The sequence below is a fragment of the Aptenodytes forsteri genome, unplaced genomic scaffold, assembly GCF_000699145.1.
Source record: "Aptenodytes forsteri isolate BGI_AS27 unplaced genomic scaffold, ASM69914v1 Scaffold295, whole genome shotgun sequence".
NCBI lineage: Eukaryota > Metazoa > Chordata > Aves > Sphenisciformes > Spheniscidae > Aptenodytes > Aptenodytes forsteri.
This window is the reverse complement of record NW_008795861.1, coordinates 1,002,768-1,019,290: the sequence shown is the minus strand read 5'-3', so window position 1 is coordinate 1,019,290 and position 16,523 is coordinate 1,002,768. Positions and strand designations below refer to the sequence as shown.

Sequence of the window (16,523 nt, the reverse complement as noted above, 5' to 3'; positions counted from 1 at the left end):
CCCCGCAACAGGAGCCCGGCTGGGGCCTCGGGGCGAGCAGAGCCCTGCAGGGGCTCCGGTGGAAACAGGAAAACGAACCCGTGTTCGTTGGTGCACGCTGTGACATAGTGTGGGTTTAACTGTGGCGGGGAGGCCAGCGGGCAGCACCCCTATCCTCAGAGTTTTTACTTTAGTGCTTCAAGTGTGTGAAGAGGAGAGTGAAAATGGAAAAACCAAAACTCACCCGATAACAGAGGGCTGGGGTAGTGGGGAGCGTTTGCCTCTCATGGCTCGAAGATGGGCTAAAGGCACGTTTAAGTCTACTTCCTGGTAAACTGGGAGAAGTTTCATTTCTCTCAAGGTTAACGGTTCAGTGCCAGCACTGGAGGGGCACAGCCCGGGGAGGGGGGAGGCATTAACAAATGTGAAAGTCAAAGAAAAGTCTTTCATCTGTCTCTGGCTAGTGAGACCCTATTCAGTCAGACAAACTTCTTGCTTGAGTTTTGTCCCTGTGAAAAGAATGGTTTTGTCCATCCTATCTTACTGCTTTGCCACAGTAAAGTAACACGAACAAGCAGCATCTGTATGTTTTGTGGGGCAGTTGGCATCTATAGGGGAAAGTCCTAGTCCAAGCGTTTCATTGAGAACCACGAGCTTTCTTTAGTTCTGTTGAAAAAGAGAAGTGATTAAAGATAGTCCCATTCACCCATTTCTACTCTGAGATAAGTCTGTGCTTCCTTCTGGCTTTCCCTTACCTGTGGTGCTGTGTTATTTTAAAATGGTAATGTTATTTCTCTTGGGCTGAATTCTGGGCTTGGTAGGAGTGGGTAGGGCAAGGGCAATTCCAGCCATTATATGAACATCAGGAAAGTAGGAAGCCCAGCAGAAACATTCTTTTTAAAATTTTCTCTCTCTCTCTCTTTTTTTTTTTTTTTTTTGGTCATTTTAGGAAACAGACATGGACTGTTGGTCCCAAGCAGTACGACAGACCAAGAGCTTCAGCATATCCGCAATAGTCTTCCAGATTCTGTACGAATTCAACGAGTAGAAGAGCGTCTCTCAGCGCTGGGCAATGTCACTACCTGCAATGACTATGTAGCTCTTGTTCATCCAGATCTTGATAGGGTATATGGCTCTATAACGCTTTTAAATTCATAGTGGATGCATGTGGAATAATTACCAAGCTGCAGTTTGGGTTTGTAGTTGTTGAGGATTGCTGTATGTAGCATGAGGATCAGAAGACCTATGCTGACAGCTGAGCTAATCATAGAATCATAGAATCATTGAGGTTGGAAAAGACCTCTAAGATCATTGAGTCCAACCGTCAACCCAACACCACCATGTCCACTAAACCATGTCCCTAAGTGCCTGATCTACTCGTCTTTTAAATACTTCCAGGGATGGGGACTCCACCACTTCCCTGGGCAGCCTGGTCCAATGTTTCACCACTCTTTCAGTAAAGAAATTTTTCCTTACATCCAATCTAAACCTCCCCTGGCGCAACTTGAGCCCATTGCCTCTCGTCCTATCGCTTGTTACTTGGGAGAAGAGACCGACCCCCACCTCGCTACAACATCCTTTCAGGTAGTTGTAGAGAGCGATGAGGTCTCCCCTCAGCCTCCTTTTCTCCAGGCTAAACAACCCCAGTGCCCTCAGCCGCTCCTCATAAGACTTGTTCTCCAGATGTCGTGTAGGAGGCTGTGCTGCCTCATGTTTCCTTTCTTCTCAAGAGAGATGTCTCAAAATTGGATTTTGGACTTCTGACTTGGTTTCAGTTGACCTGCCTCTTTTCCTATATTTACCTCTATTTGTGGATGTGGACCTTGCCCCAAGTATAGCATGTGCCCTCTTGTTCAGCATGCTGTAGTGAATGCCCTTTGTAGAAGGGAAGGAGTGGGATATGGAAGTATATTGTCGGGTGCAATTTGCTTTGCGTATGTAAAATTGAATGAATAAAAGTGTGCATGTGTGTAATGAAGAGAGCATAAAGAAGAGTTTAGTCAGGACTACAGCAGTAGTTACAAGCTACTGCTGAGCTGGCTGAAATTTGTAATAGATGAAAGAGGCCATGGATGTGGTGGTGTGCATGTTTACAGAGGGGTGAAAGAAAAATGGAAGGCTCTTGTATGAAAGTTTAAAATAAGGGCAGAGGAGACAAAGTTGCTGCTATTTTATGTTTGAGAACTGATATCTTAATAACATTAGAGAGAGGTGTGTGGCGTGGCTACAGGTAACGAAGGTCCTTACAATGTTTGCTTTCAGTTTGTGCTAAAGGTGATGAAGAAATGGGACTTGGTGTTAGGAGTGCAAAAGAAAAAAAAATGGGGGAGTGGGGGGAAGGTAATGGTCTTTGCAGCATATTATGTTTTAAGTAAGTGTAAAAAGTAAGGTAAGATGTTCAGAGAGGGAGAAATCAAAATAATTCACAGTGAAAACCTGGAGGGGAAAGAAGTTCCTAGAGTTATACAGAAGGATAAGACAATTTTGTCCCAGTGGTCTAGGACGAAAGAGGACTGGTTCACAGGGAGTGCCCAGAGTACAGGTATTGACACAACTGATGTACCGCCAACATCCTCCAGAAAGAGGGGAGAAGAGCATTTCTCAGTAAAGGCACGGTGTTGTGGTTAGTTGTAGTGGCCCAGCTCAGTGTGCACAGGTAACTGGAAGCATCTGGAGTATAGAGGTTGAGTAAGCGTTTTACAGTGATTGGATTGCAATGGATTGTGAAAGTGTGGGCAGGCATTCAAAGGGGAGGATCCCAGCTGATGATTGTGTGCAGGAATAGCTTGACTTCAAATTCTACGATACCATTTTGCTGAGAACTTTATTCTCTCTTTCTGTTTGCAGGAGACAGAAGAGATCTTGGCAGATGTACTGAAGGTTGAAGTTTTCAGACAAACGGTAGCAGATCAGGTGCTGGTAGGAAGTTACTGTGTTTTTAGTAACCAAGGAGGAATTGTGCACCCCAAAACGTCAATTGATGATCAGGATGAACTGTCTTCGTTGCTCCAGGTCCCGCTCGTGGTAAGGCATTTGTGGGTTTGCGTTTTCTCTTGCCACTCCCTTCCAACCCAGTTCTCAGTTTTAGTGTTTCTACATCTCGTGGGCTCCTAGATACTGTTTCTCTGCAGAGCTGTTCCAAGTGGGAGATGAGACGACTTAGAATCATAGAATCATAGAATCATTAAGGTTGGAAAAGACCTCTAAGATCATCGAGTCCAACCGTCAACCCAACACCACCATGCCCACTAAACCATGTCCCTAAGTGCCTCATCTACACGTCTTTTAAATACTTCCAGGGATGGGGACTCCACCACTTCCCTGGGCAGCCTGGTCCAATGTTTAACCACTCTTTCAGTAAAGAAATTTTTCCTTACATCCAATCTAAACCTCCCCTGGCGCAACTTGAGGCCATTTCCTCTCGTCCTATCGCTTGTTCCTTGGGAGAAGAGACCGACCCCCACCTCGCTACAACCTCCTTTCAGGGAGTTGTAGAGAGCGATGAGGTCTCCCCTCAGCCTCCTCTTCTCCAGGCTAAACAACCCCAGTTCCCTCAGCCGCTCCTCTTCAGACTTGTTCTCCAGACCCCTCACCAGCCTCGTTGCCCTTCTCTTGAACAGACTTGAACAGGGCAAGTCTTCTGAGACATTTTCCTTGTCTTTTCTGAGTCTGAATAAGATGCTTAGCACCTTTAATTTGCTTCTGAAACATTGTTCTGCTGGAATTACGCAAGTTGTGCTGATTGATTCATACAGAATGTGAGATTGTCTGTGGTTTGGTCAAAGGCAGTGTTTAAAAAAATTAAGTAATAAAATCCTGTGCCTGCTCAATTGGATTTGTGAATTTCACGATTGCTATGCCTTTATGCTTCCTACTTGTTAGATTTTATTTCACTGAATGTCACACAATTTTCTCTCCAGAGATTAAAGGCTGTCCATTAATCTTCTTATCTGAAATCTTTATAACTTTGTTGATGGCAGAAGCTTTAATCTCTTCAGGAGTGTGAGATGAGGCCCTCCACTAAAGACTTGTAATAAGGATGTGTAACGAAATGTGTTGCTGTCAGCATACCCTGTTAACTCTTGCCACTTTGTTTTTGCCAGGCTGGAACGGTGAATCGTGGCAGCGAGGTCATTGCAGCAGGAATGGTTGTAAATGACTGGTGCGCCTTCTGTGGGCTGGATACAACCAGCACTGAGCTCTCCGTCATCGAGAGTATCTTCAGGCTGAATGATGCTCAGCCAAGTACCATTGCTACCAGCATGAGAGGTTCCTTGATTGACAGGTAAGGAGGATCCAGGTCTGTGTATAATCATGATCAAAACAGGCAAGATTTTACTATAAAAACTGGTTGTTTTCACAATTGAGCTGTCTTTTTTTTTAATTATTTTTTTAATTTTGTTTTTTTACTTCCTCTTTCCTTTTATTGGGTTACTGACAACAATTACCTCATTGCAGAAGGGTTTGTTTCCTTGTAGCTGATGAGCCTGCTTAGTCCTGTATGGAAAGCGTAAGGGTTTTTGTTGCAGTTATACTACTTTTTGTGAGAAATAGTGCCCATTTCAACTTTCAGATACTATTTTTTTTCTAGCTGTTCAGTACTTAGCTATGACATGAGTGGATTTTTTTTAAACAAATCTTGTTTTAGAAGTTACAATGTCAGTGACTTGGCTTCACGTCTTGGCTTTTGATTGTTGTAACCCATAAAATTATTATTTCAAATGCCTGCCACAACCATTTCTGGAGCCAAAAAGACTTTGGAGCTTGTCTGCTGCTGCCTTAAATCTTTTAAATTTAAGGCTGCTGCTGCCTTAAATTTTTTTTTTAAGCCTTTTTGTCAAAGGCTTTGTCCAAGTTACCTTTCAATGGGAGGCAGGTTTTCTTGTTTTCTGCCTGGAGTGGTAGTGATATAGCACTTTCTCCATTCATTAATATACGCAAATTTTTTTACAAGGTTTAGGCGTACATGTAGATGAATGTTCTATGCAAACTTCATTTGGGCTTTCGTTTGATTACAACTCTTACGATCATTGCTGTGGTGCTAGAGGTGTGTTCTTGAGCTACCTGGGCCATTGTAACTTAGTGGCTGAGTTCTCAGTTATCATAAGAATGTATGGGAATGGTTTATGGCATAAGGAAAGAATAAGGAATTCCTTGAATGAAGAACCCTTTGAAAGAGTTCTTTGCTGCCCCTTCACAGTTCCTGTATAAAGGCTTGATGTCTCTGAGCATAACAGAGCCATAATTAAACTTGCTCTGCACTTTTGATAACTACCTAGACCAGGCTGGGTGTACATTTTGCCTTTGCCAGCTTGACAAGTCTGTTCTTATGGTTTGCTGTTAGCAGCCGCTAGGTCTGCTTCCCTCTTTTCATAGCCCCTTATGTTCTAGGAAGGGAGATTTCTACTGGGCCTTTGTAATTGGAGGTTGAGAACTGACTGTACTGGTGTTTTGAAATGCTTTCTGCACTCTCTGGCACTCACCTGCTAAATCTCCTTTCTGTTTTGTCTTTTTAGCTTGACATGAGCTGTGTTGGTTCCTACTTTCCAGAAAGCTCCTAAGGAGTGAAGTGTCAAGCTGCACTTTGGATTACAGACACCTAGACCTTCTGATGCTGTTTCTGCAGGCCTAGCCCAAGGAAGAGGCTACAAAACCAACTTTTCGTAGTGTTTTGTAAACTAAGTATTATTACAAAAACTGACAAATAACATCCATAAGTTACAAATAAGGAATGCTCTCTATCCCTTTGCTGACGTTCTCCAGTTCTTCAGCTGTGCTTTCTTGGTTTGTGATGCTGACTGAGCCCCTCAAATTAGCCCACAATATTTACTCTTGTGGCTCTTGGATATTGATCACTAGAGATTATTTTGCCTTAAATAATGCATCAGTGTTCTGCTGCACAGCAGTCTCTTTCAGCACATACATGGCACTGCCCTCTCCTTCCACACTCTTGCTAAAGAGTGGTGTTTACTGCCCTCTCCTTCCACACTCTTGCTAAAAAGTGGTGTTTCTGCTGTAGGTAGACTTAAGAGCCCCTTGTATGTCCAATACCAAAATATAGTAGTTTACTTGCCACAGAATAATTCGGAAGTCATCACCTGCTCTCTTGCTCTGACTTGCAGCTATTCCCACAGGGCTGGTGATTCTGAAGTGATCAGCTGTGATTAAAACTGGAATTTCTCAAAGTCAATCCAGGGGCTCCTAACAGCAACGATGTGTGACCACCTCTGGAACAGTGGTATTTGATCTGTTGTCTGCAGCTGCCTGGTGGCATGTGTGCTGCTTCTGAGGCATCTGCGAGAGAGAGCCTAGAAAAGCATGCTGTTGCCATTGGGCTTAAATTTGTTCTACAGGAGTTAGCTACCTATGCTGGGAAACTCTTAGAAGTCAGCAAATCAAAAAAGATTTAAACCACCTCATCCTGAGTTATCTTGGAGACAAAGGTTAAGTAACACGGTTCTAACCAGTTACTCCATTCAGTTAGATGTTACAGATTTGGGAGCTTGCTAATTAGGAGCTCTGCCCTTGTCAGGGAGTGATGATGACGAAAAGGAGCTGTAGATACCGCTTTCAGGTAGAAGATAGTAATTTGCTTCGAAGCAGAGCTGTTGCTCACTGATCTCTCATTTCAGTTGCTTTTCTTCTGCTTGCCCGTTAAAGGTGTACTGAAGGCATAGAAATGCCTCCACTTCCCATCCTAAGGGTATGTGGAAGCTCCTTGCTTGCTTCCACACAGCTGCATTACTCTCAGCTGGGTTCTCTTGAGTGCTGTCCTGAAGGCAGCGTGGGCAGAGCTCTTTTTTAGCCCTGGTGCTTCAGGCTTTGTAGAAAACTTAGTCAACTTCCATTTTTGTTTTACTGTCTGGATGTTTAGGGAAGGTTTTATGAGTTTTGGTTGATTACAGGTTGCTCCTTAAACTTTTAAATAAAGATTGCCATAGGATCTTCTCTGATCGTAGCAGTCCTGCCATCTGGTCTGTCTAGAATGGTAACTGAGCCAGGGGCTGCGATTTCCAGACAGCTCACCTTCCTTCTGCCATTGGGGAAGCCTGTAAGCAGCTCATAGCTCCTTGCTACTACGGCTAACAATTTTTGGTGTTTATGGCCCCTTTGATGTAGTGGACTGCCTTTCTTGGCACTGACTCAAGGTCTTCTCCTCTTAGCATAGCTCGGTATTCAGAGCGAGAAGCTGATTTCCTTTGGCCACCTCACAGGGATCTGTTCTGGGGTATAAATGGCAAAGAGTCTGACTTGCTATCGGTGTTAGCATCTATTCGTCAAGTGCGAAATGAGTAAGGCTGAAGTTTTCCTCTGCAACTTCTGTAACTTTTTTTTTTCATTCCAGTTGATAGTCAGGAACCCTCATTTATATTTGTGATCTTGATGTGTGTTATGTGTTAAAAATTGCTTAGAGGTAAACAAGAAAAATAATCCAGTCTCTGTGTAATCTAAATCCTTAAGTAGGAAAGATAGTGGTACAGAGTTGGGGGTTGTGATATGCCAAAGAGGGTTAGAGACAGACAGCAGGATAGGGTGTTGCTAACTGTGGTGTGTGACCTCTTACAAAAGTTGCATTGAACCTTGGGAACTAGAAGGTGGCAAACGTGATGCCCGTTCTAAACAAGGGTTTGTGGGAATTCTGAACTAGTAAGATGGACCTACGTACAAGGAAAACAAACTATAATAAAGAATGGAATTAGTAGAAACATGGATACATGATATCATGAGAGTATAAACTTGGTGTTTTAATGGCAAGTCAAGTCTTACAAGACCTGTGGAGTTCTTCAAAGGAGTCCACAGGAATATGGAGAAGGTCTGTTGTAGTGTTACTTGTATTTCCAAAATGCATTTGGCAGGTATTTGTGCCAAAGGCTTTTAAGGACCCTGGGTGAGTGATCCCATGGAATGAGAGGGAAGCCCTTTCACATGCTTGAGGATGGGGGAAAAAGAGTAAATGGTTAGATTTTCCAGGAGTTTCACAGGGAGCTCCGCTGGGAGCCACGATGTTCAACGTTACTGTGTCCTGTTTAGGAAAGGCAGTGGATTAGTGCAGGGAAGTTTGCCCATACTGACTTATTCTGACTAGTAAGGATAAGCACTGAGTGATGGGTTGATAGAAAGGTAATTTCAGTGCAGCCGAACGTGAAGTGAAGAATGTTATGGTTAATCCAAATGTCACACCTGTAGTGATGAACTCTGAGCAGCGCAAGACCAAATTTGGCCTGAAGGTATGTATTTGAACAAGACGTGCTCAGTCCTCAGTAACAGTCAAAAAAGCAAACTGCATATTTGGAATTAGGAAAAGAAAGCCCCAACAAAGCATCGTTATCTGTAAATCCGTGATACATCTTTATCTTGAGTGCTATATGTAGATTAGATGCAAGTGTTGCACAGTGGTTGCCACGCTTTTCTGCAAATACATATTTGTGGGTAATGCTTATCTACTTCATTGTTCATTAAATTTTGGTTCTTCTGTAAACTAAAAGCTCCAAAGGAAGCCAGGGGAAGGAAGGAGTGAGATTCTCACGCTATTGCCAATTACTTCCCCCGAGAACCTGCCTAGCAGTGTCAGAGCTTGCAGGTGCAGGGCCATGAGGATGAGACTTGTGAGAACAACAGTGTGAAACAGTAAGGGAGAAATGACAGCTCAGGTGAAGGGTTACAGAAAGGGAGAGTTACAAGTGGCAGGCCCTTGGCATTGCGCAGCTTGAGGCACTTGAAGCACTGTGCAACACTTGACTGACCCTTTTTATGTGCTTTATCTCAAAGGCGGCACCCTCCAGTGGTGGTGCCAAAAGAAGGTGTTAAGGAATAATCAATAAAATCAAGTCGTGTGTCCCCAGTGCTGGGTATTGCTACCGTGGGTTCTCAGGATTCTTAAAAATGAAATTGCTGAACTATGAAGCTGTGGGTTACTTACCATGGCTATATGCCACCTTTGCTATCAGGCAGTGGAAGGCAACACGTGACTTCAGGTATTATGAAGGGTTGCAGGAATGACCCGAGGAACTATAGCTGATTCCAGCTGTGCTGGACAAGTAAGTCTGATACTATGAGAAAGGTTGGAATCAAGCCCTGGGATGAATGTGACAGGATGGAGAAGAGTTGTCCAGAGGTTTTGAGGGAGGAATGAATGTCTCGCAACTCAAGGTTCAGTGAAGAAGTCATAGGGTGTGTAGCTTTGGCTGCCATAGTGTGCTTTAATGTCCAAAAACTTTTGTCAGGGTCCTTCACAGAGGTTTTTAAAAACCTGAGTCCTCATGGTGTGAGATGGGAGATCCCCTTGAGGTTTAATGACTAATTACAAGTTAGGAACAACTAATCCATCTTAGAGTGGAGGACCACCTCTGTTCTGACTGTAGTGATGGTGTATCCCAGCACATTTCTAACTTACCTGGAAAAGTGAGCCTACTTTACTGGTGATGAAATTATTTGAAGTAGTCAAAAACCAAGGCGGGGGGGGGAAGGTAGAATGCTGAGTGCAGTCTAGTGTATGTAAGTGGGCTGCTCACCAGAGGGGCTGCAACTGCTGCGCTCAAGGTAAACGTGTGCCAGGACTCCCCTCTGGCTGTACAAATGGCCTGTACTGCAGGGTGGTGTGTATCACGCCAGGAGCACACCTAGAAGAGCCTCCTGCTTATGGGATTAGAGTTGAATAAGCACTGCTGTTCCCTGCTCCCCTGTGGTGGCAATATGTCCTGGTGCTGCATTTCTGGACAGGAACTGGAACATGGCCACCTGTCCATGGAGATGCTTTAGCCACGCTGATGGGAGGCAGACCAAGTCGATACTCCGCTGATCAGGTGCTGTGTTTCTGTAGCATAATACAGGATCCCAGCAAAGAGCTCAGGTGTAGGAATATTAAGGAACTATCCCTTACACGAATACTGATGCTTGTGCCTGGATCCAGGTCACCCCAGGACTGCACAGGTGCTAATCTTAGCAAAAGAGATATGATAGCGGCGTGAATGATGGGATTGTACTCGGGGGAAGCTGGTCAACTGCTCACCTACCTGCACCAGCCCCCCCCCAGTGCCAACACTTGTACCTGTAGAGGGCTGTTTCTCAGCCCCTTAAACACCTACAGAAATACCTCACACCCCTGGAAAGCTCAAATATGTAATATCTGCACGAGGAGCCACTTACGAAGCAGTTAGAAAAGGCACCAAACTATTTCTCCGGTTCTTTGAAGTGGCACTTCTCTGAGGAAGGCTGAATTTTGGCAATATAGGGCAGGCAGCTTGCCTTATTGCAGTGGGGCGCCTGGCTCCGCAAGGCAATACGCGGCTGTCTGAGGAAATGGCTCAGCTTGCTACAGACCCAGGCATTGTGCTGCCTGTACAGCTTGTTACTCAGTGTAGGGTTTTGAACAGACCAGAAATCTGCCTTAGGGCAGGAGGAAAAAAATACAAACAACACCAGGCATTTCTCTAGGTTGTAAATTTTTTTTTTTTTTTTTTAATGATGGCTGTTGGAAGTTGCTCAAAGGTTTGGGCTGTCACAGTCCCAGAAGAGATGGCAGCGTACAGATGAGTTCGATGTGCCATGTGGCTGTGGCGTTCATAGTGTGCATTCTACCACATATATAGTACACATAGCAACATACGGAGTAGCATGTGTGGGGGGTGTCTAATTAGTAGCTCCGATTTCATTTGGTCCTTTGCACTCCTTCACCCATCATGAGACATTATCACATTTTTTTCACTAAAGTTCAAAGTTTTGCATCTACTAGCTTCTCACTTTGTAATATGTTTGTAATATTTTTTTTTTATGTTTAAACACAATAAACAGCTTGGCTATGGAAATCAATTATGAAGGACAAAATACAGTTTGAGACCACGTGTTATGCAGTCCTAGTGGGCTTCACTAGAAGTATCTATTTGTCTATCGTGCTTCACCATAGCAATATTTGAGCACTAGTTAGAAATTCAGAATGCTAACAATCTTTCTGCTTCTTCATTCCTCATCATTGCAATTAGGAATATTTTTAGCATGTTTGTCATCCTTGGATTTTTTTTTTATAGCGGACATTACAAAGCTGTACTTTTTCTATACTAACTGGACATTTCTGTGTATTGCGCTTCCATTGCACTGAACAAATTTCAGTTATAGGCAGAGGGCTTACGCTAATCACCTATTCCTTATAGTGAGCGTGCAAAGCAGTTCATATGCTTACATGAATGGCACTTCTGTACAGCGCTGGACTTCACCATTGAATTGCAAGAAACTCTTCTTCCGCTCTTATTTAACATGGTAGAAATATCAGCATCAACAACAAAATGGACTAAGTTTGTGGTTAGGACACAACATCCTAAACCATTCACAACTGTAAGAGGGATAAGCAGAAGCTACTGTTGTAGGAAGAGACTTGTGAAAAGTTGCTAGCCAAAAGTTCAGATATTTATCTAGCCTTTACCTGATTTTTATGTCTCTGTCAAATGTGGCTAGTGATGAGCTCATTCTACTGTGTGGCATGCTTCCTTTGGTCCTTGCCAAATATTTGCCTGTGAAGAAGTGAGCAAAAACAAAACACAAATTTCGAAGGCATACAATGTTTGTAACATCTACAGGGATTGGATTTAGTTTTATAAACAGGCCTAATTCTTACTGTAGCTTGACTATTTCAGCAAAATATAATGACGATCTCACTCCAAACAAACATTTCCATTCTCCTGAAACCCAACATACAAATTCCACAATCTAGTTATACATGCCACATAACAACAATTCATCTTTTCCCAGCATCTTAACAGGGGCAGAGTGCAGTCTACGTCTATACATATTTTTCAGTATATCGGTAACCATTGGTTCATTGTTTCTTGCTGATGGGAGCTCAAAACAACATCATATGACATTTAAATATTTCTTTCATGAATGGCTCCCAAAACAAAAACATGTATTCCCGTTATTGGTTTTTTTAGACCCAATTACTTTGTCTTCAGATTGTCCCAATCTAGGGCTTGATGTTGCCAGGTAACATGGTGTCTGGTTTGGTGCTTCTTGAGCTTCTGCTCTGCACTCATTTACCTCTTTGAGTGCTTAGTGGTTCCTCATGCACTGTGCTGAGTGGCAGCGTTGATTAGTTATGAATGTACAAAACATCTGACCAGCAGGTATTGGAAAATTGTATCCAGGAAATTCCCTGGATTTTGTAATAAACTAAGAAGATCTTTTAGAATGGTTCAGCATCAGAATGTCTTCTGCTTACGATACTGAATTGTTCCTGTTCATAGATTTCATGATCTTAATTCATTTATGAGACAGCTATTAAAAAAATGGTTCTGTTCAGAGGTGGTTTAGCTACACTGGAGAATGCTGGGTTTAACAGGGAGCACTGGTGCAGGGAACTGAAGGAAGTTTCCCAGGTCAGTTGAAACCTGTCTTGAAGACTCTGATGTTAGCAGAGTGAGCCTGTGGAGGATGGCACACCAAGACTGACACGCAACTGAGGCAGTAAGAAGGAAAGAGGCTCCACGCTGCAAGGCTGCCTGTATTTTTTCCAGTTTTACGGCTTCTTTCGGTCCCAGGCTGTCCAAAACTTGTAGGTCACTGAAGTAGTTTTGTTTGGTAGGCTTTTGAATGCATTTTTTTTTTTTTCTTTTTTTTTTTGTCCATAGTCCTCATCAGATCAATGAGTTGAAATGTGCAGCGGGCTGTGTCATACCCACTCCTGGACAGGTCTTTTGTAATACACAACATTTTGCTGCACCTCTTTGTTTTTAAACTGGAAGATCGTGTATACCAAGACAAGGATACACAGAGACAAAATGCAAGGGATCACAACTGCGATTGCATTTACAGTGCTAGGCACATCGTTTATTGTCACCATAATATCCACATCGTCATGGGGGAGGCGTCTGTCTTTGCTTCGTTCAACATCCTTCTGGTTACAGCCCATCCAGTCTTTGAGGATTGACCTGGGGTAGCCTGGCTCCACACTCAGCCTCTGGTTATCGAACTTCCAATACTCCTTCCCTTTGTAAAAGTAGGTATAAACTAGGAGACAAAACAGAGAAGATTTCTCACCACACCATTTTCAACTTGATAAGCTGTGCTTGTGTGAGGATGTTCAGAGAGCCTGAAAGGCTGGAGGTGGTAGCTGCCTGGGCCAATAAAACACATTCATCCAGGGCATCCCAAAACCATCGAAAAGTGAAGGTGGTTCTGGAGCTAGGATTTAAAGGAGAAGCCATAACCCTAGCTTGCGGGTGCAATGTTGCCCACAGAGCACCACTCCCCTTGGCTAAGACAAGCTGTGAATAAAAAAACCCAAACCTAACTAACTTTAAAGTAAGTGTTCTGCAGTGAGTTATTTTTTTACTAAAGCACCTGTAAATACGTGCTCATCATTACCAAGCAATTAACACAATCTGCAGAATGACAGTGTGTGCCTGGGTGGGATAGTGTTTGGAAGAATACTTAAAGTTTCTCTTCACCCAGCCTGAGGGAGCAGATGCTGAATGAGTCCTTTTGGCCACAGAATCCAGAAGATTTGGCCTTTGTTAAGGAGCAGTCTTGTCCTGCTGCTAATAAAAGGCTACATGTTGTCTGAAGTACCCCTCATCTCCCCAGATGACTCCTTTTCTAATCGCTCTCAAGTGATTAGGGAAAAAACAAACAGAAAAAAGGAGAAGGGAACAATGGTGAAAGCATCGGGTCCCCTTCATCTGTCCTCCAGCTTGGCTGGCTCTCACTGCAGTCCTCCAGCCTAGCTCAGCCCTTGTCTCCCACCACAGCCCCAAATTTAAACACGGCCTCAACGGCATGAGCCCCTTCTGTTAGTTCTTTCCCCAACTGGAAGAAGAGGAAGAAATCTTCAAATCAGAGAAAGAACTGTGTTGGAAGGAGCCTCTGGAGGTCCAGCCCCCCTACTCAGAGCATGGCTAACTTCAAAGTACATCAGGCAGGTTGGAGCCTGTAACAGACTGACTGAGCTAGCTACAGGTAAGAACCTAGGAGGAAAAATGTAAGTTATGGCATCCTCACAATCAGGGCCCAGGAAAACTCAGGTAGGGACTGTTGTGACAGCAAAACCAGAAAAAAAGTCCCCTTCCTATCCCTCGGAGCTGGCATTGTGATAATGTGGTTTCGCAGTTGAGGAGGTACATGGGTTGGGATGAGGGTCAGGAAGGACCTCAGACTGCAGGTGCTTGCAGGTGTCAGTGTGACCCTAGAACTTCTGAGACTTGATTCCTATCTCAGGAAATATTCAAAATACCCCACATCCAACAACCCAACTCCCAAGGTAGACAAGCTGTTACTGATCTAACAGGCGTAATGACTGCAGATACATACAGCCTTCTTTGCTGATAAAAGCTCCCTGTGGAGCCTGAGGGATTCCTCTCCACACAGTGATGGGCTTTGGGTATCCTGGGTCCGTTGCTCTCTTGTCCTCGTTGTACCTCCAGTACCTGTCGCCTTTGAAGAAGTAGGTTTTGCCTACTGGCTCCCAACGCAGAGCCGTGTCGATGCCTTCCCGGGGGAGACAGCTCCCCAGCTCCACCAGACTGTGTGGGTAGCCTGGCTCTGCTGTCACTTCTTTAAAAACCCAGTATTTATCTCCTAGAGATGAATGGGGACACAAACAAACAGATTTGTCTAATTAGTAGTTGAATCAATATAAATGTAAAATAGCCACAATGAACCACAGCATGTTGAGGACTTCCGGGCTTAACTGTGTAAGTGAAAAAGCTGCTCCTCCTCTTCATTTTGCACCTGAAACCTCCTGATTTCATTTGCTGCTCCTCAGCTCTTGTTTTGGAAGAAATGTTAAACAACCCTTTCCCATTTATGTTCTCTAGGCCAGTCATGATTTCAAAGACTTCTCTCATACCCTGTCTTTGGCATCCCTCATTCCTTGCAGGAGGTCAGCCCATACTTTTTGATAATTTCTTTTGCCTTTTTCTGAGCCTTCTCAAGTTTTAATACAGTTTATTGAGCTGAGGGACTGAAGCTGCAGACATAAATTCAGAAGACCAGGTACTGTGTTTTTGTATGGGGGCATGCCGATGCTTTCCAGCCACTCTTCCTTGCTTACAACTTGCTCTCAAGTTACAGGATCCTGTTCAGACACTGTCACAGTGCAAGGAGCTAATGTGGGCCCTGGCATAAGGTTGGTCGTTTTGTTTCTTTAGGAGACAATTGCCCAGAAATGTGGTTTGGGGGTGCCCTATACCTGGAGAGGCCCTAATGCCTTGCCGAAACATGTTCAAGGAGATAGGCAGGAGACTGACACTCCCTGGGAAATAGGAGCTATTTCTTGTTATCACCACATGAAAGCCAACTTCCACTAATGAATATCCGCTTTATACAGAGATTGTCCTGGCAGGGCCAGCCCCACACTAAGCTATATTTTAAGGATTAGAGGCTGCATGAAGTGTCCCCTTGGAAAAGGACAAGGATGCACCGTACCTGTTTTCCCCATCTTCATGCCGTAAGAGTGTGATGTGAGGCAAGTGTGGTAGGCTTGTACTGAAATGTACTGTACCTTTGAAGAAAACGAATTTTCCATCAGACCGCTCATAGGCTGCATCAATCTTTGCGGGGAGGCCTTTCCAGAACTGTTCAATTTGCATGGGATATCCCTCCTGCACTCGGTTGTTGCGCAGACGCCAGAACCAGCGATCCTGAGAAAACCAGAAGCGTCTTCAGACTGACTATTTTTATCTTGCAGTCAAATCAGGCTGGGCGTCCAGCATCAAGCATTACTAATCCCTGCCTAGGCCCCGTAACCATTAAAGACAGAAGTCCTGGTTTGGATGACAGCTCCAACCCAGCCCAACACTGGCTTCAGTGAGGGAAACGCTTCGTGGGGAAGATGGCAGCCATAAGGGTGAGAAGTTGATTGCTGGTGCTGTGAAAAAGGGTGGAAAGAAGGAGAGGAAAAAGGAGCAGGGGGAAGCAAGTCCACAGTTATAAGTGTTATGAACTCATTTGTGAGCGACCTCTCTGCATGTCTCGTCACTGAGGTGTCACTTGTGCTGGTACAACTGGTGCTCAACTATCAGACCCCAGGAGAGCCATACAGCCTTAACATTACCTGGTGACTGTGTGAAGTGCACAACATCCAAAGGCACAAAGGAGTTATTAAATATCCCTTTAGATATGAGATCATTAGTTAAAGCCATAATGGATGCTCAGGACAGAGCCTGTGAGACTTCTCCCAGATGCTGTCCCAGCCTTCAACTATTTTCAGTTCAGGCATTTTCTGCCACTGATGTGGTTTGTGCATTTAATGACCTTCAATATATCCCTCTCCACATTCATAGCCATTGGGCAGAGTGAAAGCTACAGGTATTTTGGGAATGGGACCATAGGTTTCCATATGCAAGGCACTCTAACATGGGTTATTGAGCAAAGCCTCTCCTTCCTCGCTGGCTGTAATTTACAAACAAGGTTGACTCAAACTCCCCAAGAGCTTCAGGTAGACTGAGTGCTCCCTGAAGCCCAGGGTTCGATGCATGCCGTCTCTGGAGGCAACGAGGCTTAATCCCTGGTTAGGAACTGGTATTGCTTTCTGGCTTTACAGGTGGCTCCTCTCTGAG

At 44.2% G+C, this 16,523-nt stretch overlaps 2 protein-coding genes across 2 annotated transcripts in view; one reads left to right on the top strand and one right to left on the bottom strand.

Moving 5' to 3' along the window:
• Nucleotides 1-912: 912 nt before the first annotated feature.
• EIF6 (eukaryotic translation initiation factor 6) lies at nucleotides 913-5,720 on the top strand (the record flags this gene model as incomplete). The annotated part of the gene is made up of 4 exons (XM_019473321.1): nucleotides 913-1,104; nucleotides 2,827-3,003; nucleotides 4,083-4,264; nucleotides 5,496-5,720. Coding segments are annotated over 4 exons (561 nt in total), but the record flags the coding sequence as incomplete, so codon positions are not given.
• A 6,840-nt stretch (nucleotides 5,721-12,560) lies between these two features.
• Nucleotides 12,561-16,523, bottom strand: part of MMP24 (matrix metallopeptidase 24) — a 43,838-nt gene continuing 39,875 nt past the window's right edge. The window contains 3 exon segments of the mRNA XM_009284012.2: nucleotides 12,561-12,975; nucleotides 14,275-14,541; nucleotides 15,467-15,605. Coding sequence (XP_009282287.1) covers nucleotides 12,638-12,975; nucleotides 14,275-14,541; nucleotides 15,467-15,605 — 744 coding nt within the window. The 3' untranslated portion in view covers nucleotides 12,561-12,637.